This window comes from Anguilla rostrata, chromosome 1 (assembly GCF_018555375.3).
Source record: "Anguilla rostrata isolate EN2019 chromosome 1, ASM1855537v3, whole genome shotgun sequence".
Taxonomy (NCBI): domain Eukaryota; kingdom Metazoa; phylum Chordata; class Actinopteri; order Anguilliformes; family Anguillidae; genus Anguilla; species Anguilla rostrata.
In genome coordinates, this window is record NC_057933.1 from 34,719,992 (window position 1) to 34,737,286 (window position 17,295).

The 17,295-nt window shown below is 39.6% G+C and overlaps 1 protein-coding gene across 5 annotated transcripts in view; it reads right to left on the bottom strand.

Moving 5' to 3' along the window:
• The window catches only part of spata17 (spermatogenesis associated 17), a 168,619-nt gene that overhangs the window by 64,200 nt on the left and 87,124 nt on the right, over nucleotides 1–17,295 (bottom strand). For all 5 annotated transcript variants that reach the window (XM_064335834.1, XM_064335821.1, XM_064335843.1 and 2 more), the window contains one exon: nucleotides 2,214–2,362. In XM_064335834.1, the coding sequence (XP_064191904.1) occupies nucleotides 2,214–2,362 (149 nt within the window). The remainder of the gene's footprint in view (nucleotides 1–2,213; nucleotides 2,363–17,295) is intronic.

Genomic DNA, 17,295 nt, shown 5'->3' on the forward strand with positions numbered 1-17,295 from the left:
AAAAACACAAAACAAGAATGGTACTCATGGGAGGACACCACCACTGCTCTCCAAACAACATTGCTGCACATTTCAAGTTTGCAAAAGACCACCTGGAAGTTCCAAAACATAAAACCTAATTCCAACTGTGAAGCATGGTGAAGGGAGCATTGTGGTTTGGGGCTACTTTGCTGCCTCATGGCCTGAACAGCTTGCAATCATTGAGGAAACAAAGAATTTAAAATAGTATCACAAAATTTTACAGGAGAATGTCAGGACAGCGGTCCGTCACCTGGAGCTTAATAGAAGTTGGGTGATGCCACAAAACACATGAGTTAATCAGCAACAGAATGGTTTAACCAGAAGAAAATTAATGTTTTGATATGACTGAGTCACCAACCAAATTGAGATAGTGAGGCATGACCTGAAGAGGACTGTTTATGCAAGAAATCTGAGAAATATCAATGAACTGAAGCACTTCTGTAAGGAGAAATTATCTAAAATTCCTCCTAACCATTGTGCAAGCCTGATCAGCACCTATGGCAAACATTTGTTGCTAAATGTTTATTGGTGCTAAAGAGGTCCTACCAGCTACTAGATACAAGGGATCACATGCTTTTTCCAGCCTGTACTGGGAATTTTAAGAATGTTGAGCACAATGTGTTCAACAAAGACATAAAAAGTACAATTGATTGTGTGTTATTAGTTTAAGAAGAATTTCCTTGTCTATTGTTGTCATTTAGGTGAAGATCACACAACTTTAATTAGTAATTAAATGAGAATCCACATATTCAGGTAATTCAAACAGGTTCACAAACCCTTACTTGCAACTATATGATTTGAATGTAAAAAACAAAAATGTAGAAGACCTGCACACTGGTATGTAAAAATGGATGAAATCTGAAGGAGATGCCTCAGAAAAAACATTTATTTTTTGTCCAGTAGCCTACAAAATGCTCATAAAAGGGAATGGAAAGAGTCATTTGATTTGGCTATGAGTGATAATATATTCACAATAATTCAGCCTATTTGCCACCTGGGAAAAATATGCCAAAATGACCAGTTCTGCCTTTGCCTAAAATGACTTAAGAACAAAAGATTTTAACCAAAAAGAAATTGAACCGAGCAAGAGACGAGACAAAGGTTAACACTGGTTTGGCTTTTCAGCAATAGCGAGGTTTGAGAGATTTGAATATCTTCAAAAGTTATGCTGTAGGCTAGATTAGTAGCACTGGAATGATGTCAATCACTGATGCAAAAAGAAATAAATCATCAAGTAGCTAGGAAGCTACTGGCTAGGTAAATTAGTTACTTCCAGCTACTTCGTCAACAAACGTTATGGGTGAAATGTGGTGTTTTTTAAATTTTTTTTTAGCTTTGTTACCCCAGCCAGCTAATGGTAACTCTACTTCTGCCTAGCCAGCAATACTGTATCAGACTCAATCATTTTGGCCAATAATATCATGCATGGCATGATGCACTGCAGTCCTCTTCCTACTTTTCAACACTCTGGTCCTCTGTCTCCAGACATCCAGTACAGACGTCAGACAGCATGCCTGCATATGTTTGGAGAGAGGGGCTTTGGAGGGACAGCTGAAGGAAGGGGGTGGAACGTTTCTTGTTTTTTCCCCAAAACATAGCTCCCTCCCATTTCTCCAAACTTACAGATTGCACCTTAAACATACTATTATTCATTACATTGTTAGCATGCTTCAGCATGTCAAGAAGATGCCAATTACTGAAAATTGTGATTTAACATAATCAAAAGACATCAAATTCAAATAAAATAAAGTTAGCTTGTAGCAAGTAGAATTTTGCTAACAATCCTGCTTTAATGTGCCATGGCCTATGTAGATTTGTTAGGAGCTGTTAGAAATACCTAAAAGTGGTGCATGTGCACTCTTTCCCTCTTGTTTCTATCGAATGACATTATGCATATAAATGGAAAAATGGCACTAATTTTCCTGAAGAATAACACAATGGTGATGACCATATCAATTTTTGAACCGGTTTGGCATTTTGGAGTCCATGAAGCTGCACCTTAGAATCGGTGCATCTGTTCAAAGTGGTGAATCTATACACCCTCAATTTACATTAATACATACGTATGTACTACTACTACTACTGCTGCTACTACTACTACTAATAATAATAATAATAATAACAATAATTAGGTAAAACTGCAAGAGTCTGGATCAAAGAGTGATGTACAGGTGAGCCATGGCAGTACTCACGGCTGGGCTGAGATGTGACCCGTCCACTCCTGACAGAACAGGTCCTTCCTGACCTCCTCCAGCGCAGTGATGGATGTGGCCACGCGTAGAGTCGGCTCCAGGGGCCGGTATCGCTGCTGATTCACCTCGGTGGCCTTGCGGAAAGGTCCCTGACAGGTATGGGATGAGGAAAATGCTTTACCTTAGGGGCCCGGGCTATCACATTTTAAATAAGACCCCTGCATGCTGAAAGCTCTGCAAACTCCTAATAAAAGCAATTTCTCCAGATGGACCATCACAAACGCTGTGATTGTGTGGTAATGCTCCCTTGATAGATAGCCACAGCAGATTCCTCGGTGTTGGTAAGTATATGCTGGATCACTCGCCTACAAATTAATGTTACCACATACAAATACTTAAAAGCAGCTGGAATACTATAATCAGCATACAGTCAACACTTGTCCTTAAAACATTCACCCAAAACTGTGTTTATACTGTATGTTATTGATAACACAAACACCCAGAGCACAGCACATGTATTACCCTGCGTGACAAGAGACTGCTCTTACAGTAAGATTGCACCGCTACAGAATATGCATCTTTTCCTCACATTATCTTAATCCTCTATACAAATGTGGGAACTTATCCTCTATCATTCATCAATTTTGGTATCAATATGATGTTCATATCTTTTATCTTGGTCATTTATGTTCCTACTTCCTCAACCTCTCAAGTCATTGTCTATGACTTCTAAAAGATGTTGGTTAAATGATTCAAAGAAACTGTAGTACAATGGCAAATTGGAAGATCTATTTTGCTGAGCACAGCAGAAGTTTGAAAATGTTTGATTTTATTAAAAAAAAAGAGTCAGTGCAAGTCAGGAAGGTGTTGACTAAATCCAAGCCTGTGTGTTCAGGAGCGGAGATGTGTCTATGTAGATTTATAAAGACTGAATGTTGAACCTTTAGTTGATCATTTCTGTGAAGAAGGTTTAACAGACCTGTGATTAATCAATATCTGTGTGCACTCAAAAGGGCCACCTATTTCCTATGACTAGTAAAGTTAATTCAACATAGGAAATACTGCCAACAGTAGGACAATTCATGTGCAAGTACAGTATTACTCCAGCACATGGGTTGTGCTAGAAATGTATTCTCAAGTAAATTATGTTTCAAGAAATACAGAACCACTTCTAATTTTGTGTATTGCTGTCAATCACAAATTCTTTCAAAGCAAAAGCGGGACACAATCTTTGAAAAAGTGTAATACATTTTTTTTATTTGACGTCATTTAAAATAGTGCTGTTGTACTAATCATGAAGGAATACACTATGAATTGTTTGCTCTCGCGAGTTAGGTAGCTACAGTATTCCATATTATTTCATGTATATTTTATGATGGCAAAATGGTACCCCCTTAGCTACATTATAGACTGTCATTTACTTTTATTGACATAAACAACTTATTATAGGTCTCCATATGGTACTTACGTGTGGAAAGGTATGGAAGTATAGTCATTTTGGGTATATGACAAACCTGGGTCAAACACTTCTTATCTTATCTTGTTAGCAGAGTTTGATAATAAGAATGTTCCAATGCCACCAAATGTGGTTATATGGCCATATTTGCAGCAGCAGTTTGGCTACTTAATTTATGTCCTCCAAATGAGCAGTATTCTTTGAAAACTACTCACTTTAAATAATTTGGAAAATGAACAATATGTATCAGGAAATGTTAGTTCAAAATTATGGAAATCATATTGCATACAAAAAACTAGTGCCTTCCTAGAGAAAAAAAGAGCAAGATAAAAAAGACTATCTGTAGCTAGTGTTGCCTTGTAACCTCTTCGCAATTAGGACAAATCTTCAGCCTTTCATCATGAGATTGTAGGGCCAGAGGATTGGGATGGCAGGTATGCCATCCCGCCAAGTTACGCCTTGGCGGGGCGGCATGCCCCATACGTATACAGCACCGAGAGTTTGGCTCTTTTCAGGGTTCCCTACAGAAATAATCACAATGAGCATAGACTCTGAGCCCTTAAAAACATACATTTCTACACCTTCTGACCACATTCCAACAGACATAATTCACAAACAACTTCACACATCCACACAATAAAGCCACAAACTTCAGGGATCTCCCCATTGTACATTTACATACAACAGCCCATAAAAACATTAGATGCACACACAGTTCTAATGTCTAAGCCTACTTCCCGCATAGCTCACTAGGTAGCACAGTTGCTTCTGGAACGTTTTGGACAACTGACAGACCCAGGTTCAAATTCCCCCTCAGACAGAAGCAAACCTCTAACTCATTACACTGGCTTGCTGGTTAACTAAAAATAAAACATTTAAACTACTGCTTTTCCATCTGTAAAATCTTTGTGGGAAACAGGGCTGAATGGCAGAGCTGAATTTCAAAAGACCATAACAAAACATGATTTCACTTAAACAATCCATCTCAAATAATGCAACCATGACAGTATGGAATCCAATGAACAGCTTCAGTTCAGATGGCAATGGCAGTGCTAGCCTACTACAGTTTCACAACAAAAGATAAAGAGCTCTGGGTGGAGTGGGAGTAAAATTATTCTTGATTAAAGAGGCAAGCGGCGTTGGGAGGGGTACAAGCATTGGCACCATCGCGCCCCCTATGGAGCAATTTTAAAATGGCTTTGTCCTCATGATCATATGCCTTCACTCAACATATCTATTGAATATCATGATGATTGTATAAAATATTGATGACTTATGGCCAATTTTGTGCTAAGAGACGCTGTCGGATGACTTAGTTGCGTCGCCATGGATGTGTCCTGGCCGCTTCCCGTAAAGGCGTTTACTATGTCGTAACACTTAGATGGCATGTCGTAACACTTAGATGGCCCGGCGTGTATGCACGGCTGCAGTGTTTCTGCGCCGCAACTAAAAAAGGCGTCATACTAGTGTTGTCACGATACCAAAATTTTGACTTTGATACTGATACCAGGTTTAGTATCACAATACTCAATACTGAAATGATACATGAAACTTAAACGATGCTAATTCGATACTCGGTACCTAACAATACTGAAATTACCTTAATAGATCAGAAACGTAATGTCCACAAGGGTTGACCTCATTTTCGAATTCATGGTTTATTAACAACCTGGTTCATTAACAACCTTTAAGTTGAAGCCTCTTCAACATATTAATATGCATAGACCTATAGCGTTACAACACTGAACAATAGAAAAATGTTAAATATATTTAAAAAATTAAACAGTTGTAAACTAAATATTCTTTAAAACAGGTCTTTCACCTTTAAATAGATTTACAAACCGCATATTTTAATAACAATACAGCATCTATCTATAAAATATTTCCAAATTGGAACACCTATTGCTACTGAAGTGAACTGAGTCAAAGCTTGCGCTGTATCAAGGAACTGAGTGCACAAGCGCAAGTCACCTCACTTGGCAACCTTAGTTGCTACTGCCATCTAGCGAAGATTCTGACAAATTACACTTTTCATTCTCTAAATCAGTAATGCGGGAGACAATTTTCCCTGGCTTTTACATTTGACTCAAAACTACCGAACGTCGGAATATTCTAATAGTGAACCGTTTCTTTTTCTTCTTTTTTTTTCTTTTTTTAAGTACCGAGAAAGTGCTGAAGTTTTGGTATACAACACTAACGTCAGACACATATTCCAATCCATTGCTCAGCTTAGCAGAGAATGGACATTTCAGAGCGCCACAGAGACAGATAGAATAATAACACCATCCTCTCAAAAAGCTTTTACTAACAAACCTTTAATAGCCTAGCATGCACTCTGGCTGGCACTGTCTTCCATTGCTTCTCCGACATTCAGACCCTCCCCTCACTGATAAAAACTAGACCCTACGGTGTCAGATTACTTGCGTCGCCATGGATGTCGCTTGCCGTAAAGAAGTTTACTAGATGTCATAACACTTAGATTTGGAGCTCCAGCTCTTCCGCACCCCAACTAATAAAAAAGTCCAAATGGTGGGCAAACAATATGGCGGACATAGGTGCTCCCAATGGCAAAGTTGTAGAGCACATTCAGATGCATCGGTAGATGAAGTTTTGACTGACTGTGATCTAGACTTATGCGGCCATGGTGTCTGCGAGTAGTATGACCTACATTTAACACTTATTGGAGCCCATTTGTCCCCAAAAAGTAATGGCGCAACATATGGGACATAGGTGCCAAAGTGTAGAGCACGTTCAGATGCATAGTGATGAAGTTTTGTGATCTATTAGTGTGGATTATGCCTTTAGAACCCTTGCGCCCTGGCGACATAGGTGGTTTTTAGTGCCTGAGTACTGGGGGGCCATAGAACCCACCTGCCAAATTTGGTTGCTCTAGGGCTTATGGTTGCTGAGCCTCAGACACTTTTAGCGAAGAAAATAATAATAATAATAATAATAATAATAATAATAATAATAATAATAATAATAATCCTAACAGATACAATAGGGTTCCACCAGCTTCGCTGCTTGGACCCCTAAATATAACAAACCTAAGGATGATATGTAGCCTAATGTGGCAACTTTCATGTGGTTTGTGGAGCAGCAGGTGAGCGTTTTTAAGGGTCACTGAAAAGTCCTAGCACTAGACCTAGTCCATGCAAACAGCACACAGCACAATAGATGTGTTGCTGCCATTTCTCCAAGAAAGCCCCTATGAACCAGCAGTTGAAATGTAAGGAAGCAGGCCAAGGCGTTTCTGACCAGTATTTATAACTTGGAATACTTCACTCTAAAGAGAAATCACCAGATTAATTAATTAAGAAACAGCCAAAGGAGCCATATGAAAAAAGCTTCACATTTAATTCAGGTAAAGTACTTGCTCTTGTTCAAAAGGCAACATTTAAAATATGGCTACATTTTAAAATGTATTTATCAAAACTTTTAAAATAAAAATGTTAAGTAGGCTACTGCTGTAAATGTTAAGTAGGCTATGTCTCTAAATGAGAAGAGGGGGTGGGCAGGGCTTGTTGTCATTCACTTTAATCACCAGTCAGTTGAAAATACGGATAGCTTACAAAAGAGTGCCATGTGTAATTATTTTGAAAAGCTCAACAAAAGCACGACAACATCTATGATGTTATCCCACCTAAAAACCAAACATCCTACGGATCACAGCAAACAAGTGTAGCATAATATTTTCCAATTGAAAGTGGTAATCTTAGAAAATACATTAATTATTTTTGCCAGGTTTAGTTAAATGTGCATGGTGCAGATGTGAGCCAAAGAGAGCTCAGCTCAGCTTGGCTATTGACGCTTCTGGAGTATGACACACTATGAGTATAATGCCTGAAAACTTTGAGTTTGTTGAAGACTCCAAGGATAGGACAAATATTGCATTAAGACAGCTCTGATTGCATCCCAAACAATCTTATGTCAAAGGAACATCAGTGAGAATGATGGTCTGGGGGCATCTAGTTAAAACTGTGATGATGTCTTTCTGATACTGACAGGTGTCTGCGAGAGCATAACAGAATGTAATACAATTGATGAAGTACTAACTAGCTAACCAACCATATCTCACATGATTGCCAGATAACTATCTGCATTTCAATCTTAGCCGGTAAGTATTGTAGCGGCACACCGCCTCAGCTAGGCTCAGTTACATGTAACTCACTGCCATGTAACTGAGCGTGGGGGGAGGGGGGGGGGGTTGATATCAGTTAGATAACTATTCACTAACTATAAATTAGAAATAATAATACATATAGGTATAAGAAGCGATGATGGGAAACCCAGGAAACCCTAGAGGGACAAAATGTTAGAATCAGCTCACTGGGAACAGCGTCACCTTTGGCACACTTTTGCTCTCCAGGCTCTGACATGTGCATAATTTCAAATTTCACTGATGCAGGATTGATGGAGCCAGATATACGGTTAATTGGGTTTTAGCAATTATGTATAGGGTCTGTGCACCCCAAGGGCCTGTAGTTAAAGATATATATTTCACTGTGATACAGGAATTAGACCTCACGTCCTGTTTTTCCATCATCACCAAAATAGTTTTATTTAATTTATTTATTTAACCTTTATTTAACCAGGTTAGTCTCATTGAGATTAGAAATCTCTTTTTCAAGAGAGACCTGGCCAAGAAAGCAGCAGTTGATTACAGACAACAAAATTTCAACATTTAACATACTATAAAAGCAGACAAACAGCAATGTTCAAAGTTTCACAATCTGGTTAACATGAGTAATCTGTAGTGCAACTAAGAGTCAAAACAATTACAAGTTTCACTTTCCTCATTTCCTCATTCACTTGCCTTTTAAAAAAAATCATTCAATGATAAAAAACTCCTGTAAATTAAGTTCTTTCTGGAGCTCATTCCATGCAGAAGGAGCTGAGAACTGGAATGTTTTTTTGCCAGCCTCAGTACGAACTTTTGGCACAGACAATAAAACACTGTTTTGTGAGCGAAGTTGGTATTTTCCATTAGTCTGCTGGACAATGTACATGCAAAGGTAAGAAGGAAGCAATTTCAATATAGCCTTGTAAATGAAAATATTCCAGTGACACAGTCTACGTAATGCCAAGGAGGGCCAGCCCACTCTTCTATAAAGAATACAGTGATGTGTCAAAAATTTGTAATTTGTGACAAACCTGGGGGCGATATAGCTCAGTCGGTAAGACCGGTTGTCTGGCAGTCGGAGGATTGCCGGTTCAAACCCCGCCCTGGGCATGTCGAAGTGTCCTTGAGCAAGACACCTAACCCCTAACCTCTAACTGCTCTGGCGAATGAGAGGCATCAATTGTAAAGCGCTTTGGATAAAAGCGCTATATAAATGCAGTCCATTTACCATTTACCTCAGTGCCCCATGATACACCATGTCCAATCGACCCAATGACGCTAAAGGTGCATGCATATATAAAATGTCTCCATAATCTATTACCGGTAAGAAAGTAGTTGAGACTAGCCTCTGTCTCACCTCAAGAGAAAAACAGGACTTGTTTCTAAAATAAATAGAATAACCCAACTTACGCCTAAGCTTTTTTACAAGGGAATCTATATGAAACTTATAGGTTGTCACCCTTTCAATTGGTTTATTCTGTGTGGTAACGATACAAGGTAATGTCTGCGGCTCTATCTTTGACCTAGTGAAGAGCATCAAGTTGGTTTTATCAACATTTTAAATAAGCTTCAGCTGATAAAGCTGAGCCTGTATGGTATTAAAAGCAGACTGTAGACCTTTTTTACTGTTTCTGCATAAGAGTAGATGACTGTGTCATCTGCATAAAAATGAAAACTGGCATTTGACACGTTTGCCAATATTGTTTAAATAAATAAATAAATAGTGGTGGGTGAACTCATGGGAAAGTTCCTTTTTCTTCTCACTCATGGGTCCTGGGTAATCAAATGGATTTGGGGAGGATCAAGGTTGTCTGGGAATCCAGGGGGTAAGTTGAGGGTGCTTCAATGTCTTCAATGACATGGCCAAAGCATAGGGGTGAACTGTCCTTTCTGTTAACTTATCCTCTCATAGCATCCTACTTTGAGACTAGATTGTCTACAACAGATAACTAAATGTCAGTTAGTTTTGTGGTTCTAATCTGACAGACAAATTTGGCAATTTAAGACAGGGAAGCAGGTTTTTTATTCGCTTGTAAGCATGTTAGTTAAATGAACATGAGGACGGAGTGTGGCACAGTGGGTAAGGAACTGCGCTTGTAATCGAAAGGTCGTAGGTTCGAATCCCGGGTAAGGACACTGCCGTTGTACCCTTGAGCAAGGTACTTAACCTGCATTGCTTCAGTATATATCCAGCTGTATAAATGGATACAATGTAAAGTGCTAAATAAAAAAGTTGTGTAAGTCGCTCTGGATAAGAGCGTCTGCTAAATGCCTGTAATGTAATGTAATGTAACATGAATTAAACATAATGGTAGCTGCCGTGCTTATTTATTTCAGTATGTGAATAGTATGCACGAATGAATTTATTTAACCATTTCAAAAGGCCATATTTATTACCAACAAATTTGATTTCAGATATTACACTGGGAAATAATTGTTCAGAAATGCTGCTGATTGCATATTAACTTGTGTCTCGACATGAACCGCAATGTCAGGCTCATGTCTGTATGAACTACTCTGTTGTAGTCTGTATTAGTATCTGTTTGCTGTTAGTGTTTATTTTATGTTTCTGTAAGTTTATTATTTTTCCTCCGTCCCAGTATTTTCATTCTCCCGGTCACTTGTCTCCCCAGTGCCGTCTCTGTGTCTGTGTTCCCTGAGCTGCTTCACTTCCCTGTATTTGCGTGATTTCACTATTCGGGTGGTTCCGGATTTTCGTGGTTTCCCCCCTTCTTTCCAGTCTCGTTTTACTTACTTCCTGCTTATATCTAGTTTTACTAATTTCTACTAATCCTTACTAACTTATAGATTGTAAAGTACTAGCCTCATTAATATACCTACATGTTAATATTACTAATGGATTAACAAACACTAGTTTTGGGTTTTTGATAGTTTAAATCACTATACTAATACATTAACCATTCTCCCCTTTTCCATGCTGCGCTGTAGCTCCGCCCATTTTCTTTCTAGTCTGCCCTAACGCTGAGTTCTGCAATTGCCTGCACCTGTCTCTTGCTCTAACTGCACCTCTCTCTCTCTGCACATATTTTACCTGCTAAACCCAGGCCGTCTGTTATCATTGTTGTCTATGTGATTCCAGTTCGCGTTTTGTCAGTCCCCTGTCATTTAATTAGTTATCCTAATGTTCTTCACCTGGATGTTGTTTGTTACTCTGCTCTCACTCACGTAACCCCTCCTTGATTGTTACCTTCCCCAGTGTATAAATGTCAGTCTTTTCCACCAGCTCCCTGTCAGAACGTTGATTGTATTCACTGTGCCGATGTTTTGTAAGCCTTGGTTTATCGAGATTCCTGAGATGCCTTTTCCGTACGACTTCGCCTATCTGATCTCCTGGTTTTTGATTTTTTGCCCGTTTACCACTATTCTTTTAGGACGGTACAAACTCGAGTTTCCATCTCTGATTACCTGGCTTTGAACTTTGGACTGAATAAAGACAACGTTTTTTTTGGATTTCCCTGGTCTGCGTTTGGGTCCTTGCACAGAACATTACAATACTCTACATATAACTACTTGTACTTGAAACTTACAAACTATTTTAAAGATTTAAATGGACTGACTATGTGTAAGATCTGTGGTTAGCTATAGAACGGTTTGTGGGCTCTGCAAAAAAAAAAAAAAAAAAAAAACGCACATGATTGGGGTATTTTATCAATAGTCAACGTCGGCTTTGATGACGAAAAGCAGATAAGCTATCCAAATTTTATCCTCGTTCTTTCCTTTCCATCATTTGTCTTCTCTCCTACTTTCCTCCGCATACTTCTGGGTAGGAGTGGTAGTGGGTAGGGATGGGTATCGAGAGCCGTTCCTAATTGGAACTGGTTACAAAATTCAAAAACCGGGTATTTGTTAAGAAATGTGTTTTTCGAATCCGCTTACCAAATCCAGAAAATGTTTTTTCAATGGCATTCGTGGTGAGTAAAATGCAAAGAATTTTAATCAATGTCCAGGGCCACGAAATATGCATATGCATCAATGTGCCTGTAATAGACCACGCCCCCATGATGGGGGAAAACAATCCATTGAGCTCATTGTGCTCCATATAGTTAGTATTAGTCTTCAGGGGATTATCAAGATTATAAAAATTCCGAAACAATGTTGTATGGTGGGCTGTAACAAAATTAAAAAGAGCCAAGGAGCCCAATTTTAAGTTTACTGTCCTCCCGTGCAAAAAGACCGAGCCAATGAGGAGAAAGTGGATTCAGTCTATTAGACATGAGGGGAAATTAGGACTAATGTTATTAGTCCCAGGGGGGAAGCTGGAAACCTCTGGGATTCTGAATCAAGCCACATCTATATTTGTAGTAAATTAGCCATTCAGTAGGGTTGCAGTACAAAGACCCCTCATTGCAAAGGCAAGTGCACATTTGAGAGTTCAGTGATGCAAAAGACATAGGCACTGGTCTACAGAGATGAGGAAAAAAGTGATATGGTCAGATGAGTCATCCTTCACCATATTCTCGACAAGTGGGCGAGTGCATGTGTGGCGTACACCAAGAGAACCATACAGGTCTGAATGCTTCACCCCCTACAGTGAAGGGGTCCGGTGGCTCTGTTATGCTGTGGAGGATATTTTCCTGGCATGGTTTGGGTCCACTTGTCCCCTTAGAGGGAAGGATCACTGCAAATCACTAAAATTATTTTTAGTGATCATCTTTATCCTATGATGAAACATTTCTATCCTGATGGGAGTGGTCTCTTCCAGGATGACAATGCCCCCATCCACAGGAGACAAGGGGTTATTGAATGGTTTGATGAGTATGAAAATAACATGAATTATATACTATGGCCTTCGCAGTCACCAAATCTCAACCCAATTGAACCCCTATGGGAGGTTCTGCTCCGACATATTAGACAGTGCTCTCCATCATGATCAAAAGACCAAATGAGGGAATATCTTTTTGGAAGAATGGTGTTCCATCCCTCCAGCAGTTCCAGAGACATGTAGAATCCATGCCAAGGCACACACTGAAGCTGTTCTAGCAGTTTGTGGTGGCCCAACACCTTACTAAGACACTTTATGTTGTTGTTTTCCTTTAATTTGTCACCTGTCTGTGTGTCTATTTTGCTTGACTATCCAATTTTTGTATTAGCTGATGTAGCTAAATGTCCAATGAGGGGGGCGTATTCCTTGTGGGCCTGGAGAATTTGTGATGATGTCATCGGCAGGAAGAGGAAATGCAATGACCAAACAACAAGCTGCATGCAAGCTATCTGCAACGATAGTCCATGTCACACAGTGGCTCAGAGACTCTTGTCTTCATCTGAATGTAAGGAAAACTGTTGATATGTTCTTCACGAAGTGAACCACTGATGATTCTGTACCAGATGTCTGTGTTTCAGGGGAAAAGCTGAAAATAGTGTCTGACTTTTCATTACAATTGATTCCAATCTCACCTTCAAATATCAAAAAGTTAAGAGTAAAATTAGTCAAATTTCCACTGTATTAGAAATCATTTGACCACCAAGGCAGAATGATTATACTTTAATTATACTTAAAAGCAATGATCATTCCATGCTTACCATACTGTCTGACAAGCTGGACTCAAGCCTCGCACAGTTATTTTCCGGTCTCTCCAGAGATGCTCTGTTGGGTTCAAGTCCAGGCTCTGGCTGGGCCACTGAAGGACATTCGCAGACTTGTCCCGAAGCCATTCCTGCGTTGTCTTAGCTGTGCACTTAGGGTCGTTGTCCTGTTGGAAGGTGAACCTTCGCCACAGTCTGAGGTCCTGAGCGCTCTGGCGCAGGTTTTCATCAAGGATCTCTCTGTACTTTTCTCCATTCATCTTTCCCTCAATCCTGACTAGTCTCCCAGTTCCTGCAGCAGAAAAACATCCACACAGCATTATGCTGCCACCACCATGCTTCACCGTAGGGATGGTATTTGCCAGGTGATGAGCAGTGCCTGGTTTCCTCCAGACATGATGTATAGCATTGTGGCTAAAGAGTTCAACCCATGAGGGCTGTCATGTGCCTTTTACTGAGGAGTGCCTTCCGTCTGGCCACTCTACCATAAAGGTCTGACTGCAGAGAAGGTTGTCTTTCTGGAAGCTTCTCCCATGTCCACAGAGGAACTCTGGAGCTCTGTCAGAGTGGTTATTGGGTTCTTGGCCACCTCCCTGACCAAGGCCCTTCTCCCCCGATTGCTCAATTTGGCCAGGTGCCCAACTCTAGGAAGAGTCTTGGTGGTTCCAAACTTCTTCCATTTAAGAATGATGGAGGCCACTGTGTTCTTTGTGACCTTCAATGCTGCAGAATCTTTTGGTAACCTTCCCCAGATCTGTACCTTGACACAATCCTGTCTCGGAGGTCTGCGGAAAATTCCTTTGACTCTATGGCTTGGTTTTTGCTCTGACATGCACTGTCAACTGTGGGACCTTATATAGTGTTAGGATATTTTGCCCTTATCCGTGGAGTCAAATGCAGGACGATGAAGAACACGCTGACAAAGTTTTCTCAGAGGATTTGATGTTTAATTCAATGCGCAAGGGAGAGACAGACCCAGCACATTCGGGCGCTGTGCTGAGAGAATCTCTGCCGATCACACTGTGTGGTGTCTGGATATACAGTTTCCAGTCATACATATCAAAAGGTTCAGTTAACCCTCTGGGGTCGAGAGCTCCGCCGGCGGAGCTCGACAAGATGAAATTAACTTTCGTTTCTATTTGGATGATTAACTTCACGTGCTGTTATCATACAGACGCAACAAAAACATTGACAGAAACCTTAGAATCGCGTCTTTCCAATGCGCCCATTGGCAAATAATATAAATTGTTTTAAATGTTCCAAATTTGATTAATTAGATCATGTATGCTTCGCTAAACTTTACTCATTACTATGTGAATTTCGCTCAGCAGGAAGTCCGCCCAAATCGCATTCACATGTTAACAACATTATAATTACTCTCCATAGAAGGAGACTAAAGGAGGGGCGATGCGAGATCCATGTGAGAAATGCCAAGTCTGCGAAAGCGGAATAGAATGTCACGGAGTGTCGCCTAATTCACTTCTTTTGAGGTGAACATTTCGTTTAATTTTGGAAAATGGTCCGTCCGGAAGCCGACACTGATGAAGAGCGGTGTCATTTCGAACAGCGAACTGATCCAGCTGAGGATCAACTTCATGCGTAAGTGTATTTCTTATGATCATATTGGTAAATATGTGTACTGTATTGCAATGTATCTGTGTGTTTGTAGGAATATCCAGCAATGTGCGCGTTCGTAAATTCCCACACTACGAACGATTCGAACTATTGAATCTCAAAATTATAGGCTAGGCTCTCTGCATCTGGTTGTGTTAAAAGTATCAGGTAGATCATATTCGTAATAAATAGCTCATGCCTGGCGTGTAGTGGCGTGGCTAGGATTCTAAAACTAATAAAAAATAACCACTTAGCTAAACAGACCTAGCCTAGTTCAGATTGAGTCATTGTTATTGATGAGTTGCGTGTAGTTTAGTTGGAATATCAGTGTTTATTTAGTTAAGCTAATGTTTTTTCGTTGATAGCTTGCATTATTTGTAAATGTGTGCTGTATTACATTCTCTGTGTGTTTGTAGGAATATTCACTAATATGCGCGCTTGTAAATTCCCACACTACGAATGATTCTAACCATTGCTTCTCAAAATTATAGGCTACCTCTCTGCGTCTGGTTGTGTTTGTTTGGTTCTTTGTTTGTATATGATGTCACATTTCATAAATTTTGTTTAGTGTTAAACTAACTAAATGTTAAATTTAGTTAGTGGTTTGTCCCTTTTTTGTAAAGCACATTTAATTTTCACCTGTTGAAGGAAATGTGCTATATAAATAAAGTTTGATTTGATTTCACATTTCCTAACAATTTTGTTTTTATTATATTTGCAGAGATGTTGATCAGGAAACACGGCCTAGTTCACCACTAGCTAAGAGGCCAGGCAGGCGTTGCAAGAGTACACCAGTCTCATCATCTTCCATGCAGTTTACTTCAATAAATGTTCTAAAATCAAAAGTTGTCTTTGTTTCTGTCTTCTAAATGGCTCACTGAGTCTTTGTCTTAGTGGTGGGGAGGCATGCGGCCAGGTGTGAATAGCCTACTTAGCTGGCAGGTATTCCTACCCAATGCATATTCATTACAGAAAGGCCATTTGCCCTCCCATTCTCACCTGGTGTTGAAAAATAGTAGTCACAACACTAACTTTTAGCAATTTATTTTATATTTCTCATTGGATTTGCTAAAATATTTTGTCATCCTTTGATACCCAAGACCTTGAAGAACACATTTCAGTGACCAAAAGTCTTATTCACAATTGTTTAGTGTGTTTTATTACAACATTCCTGTGCATGTTCAAAACTACTGTTTACAGTTTGTGTGTTTTTAGAGCAGTTTACAATCCACACATTATTATGACCTACTTACTGCTGCCATATTGTTGTAGCTGAGTTTGTGCTGAAAACAAAGATATGAAACACTTTGGAATCCCTGTATGTAAAGTTGATGAAATTTACACAAATGTCAGAGCATCGCACAATCACCAGTGTGCCTCATTTTACCCTTAGACCCCAGAGAGTTAAGTGGCGGGCCGGAGACAAATGGTCTTGTCCCTTCCTGGGGACCCTCGCAGCCATTTAGCAGAGGAATGTGACATCCTTGCCACAGACACTAGAGGTGTTATACTGAGACACACTACAGAGGGGCTAGACACAGCGGCATGCAAACTACAGACACAGTAATGGCAGAAACTGAAACACAATACACTACATATAATATATATATGTATACTAAATAAAACTGGGAACCTATCAATAGACAGGTGTGTGACTTTCCAAATCATGTCCAATCAATTTAATTTACCACAGGTGGACTCCAATCATGTTGTAGAAACGTATCAAGTATGATCAATGGAAACAGGATATACCTGAGCTCAATTTTGAGTTCCATAGAAAAGGGTCTGAATACTTATGTAAATGTGATATATTTTTATTTATTTTTTAATAAATTTGCAAACATTTCTAAAAGCCTATTTTTGCTTTGTCATTATGGGATATTGTGTGTAGATTGATGAGAATAAAAATGAATTTAATCAATTTTTAGAATAAGGCTGTAATGTAACAAAATGTGGAAAAAGTGAAGGGGTCTGAATACTTGCCGAAGGCACTGTAAACCTGCACAGTCGGCGTACCACCAGGCTCTTAAAGCACTTGACAGGAAGCCCAATCGTTATCACCACTGTCACTGCCTAAGAAATCAGAACGTATTGAGTATTTTTTTACATCTTAATACTTCACATGGCTTGGCTCTCCCCTTACTGTCTTTGTTAAGCAGAGAGCAATTGATACAGATCTACTAGACTGTATGATTTCTAAGAGGAGGGCTGCTTTTGGATAGTCAGCTTTTTCAGTGTCGGCACCTCACAAATTGAATACACTTCCTACACACATAAAAGACTGCAATACATATCGCTCATTCACAAGTTACCTGAAATTGTGGTTAAAAGACAATGTCAGGTGT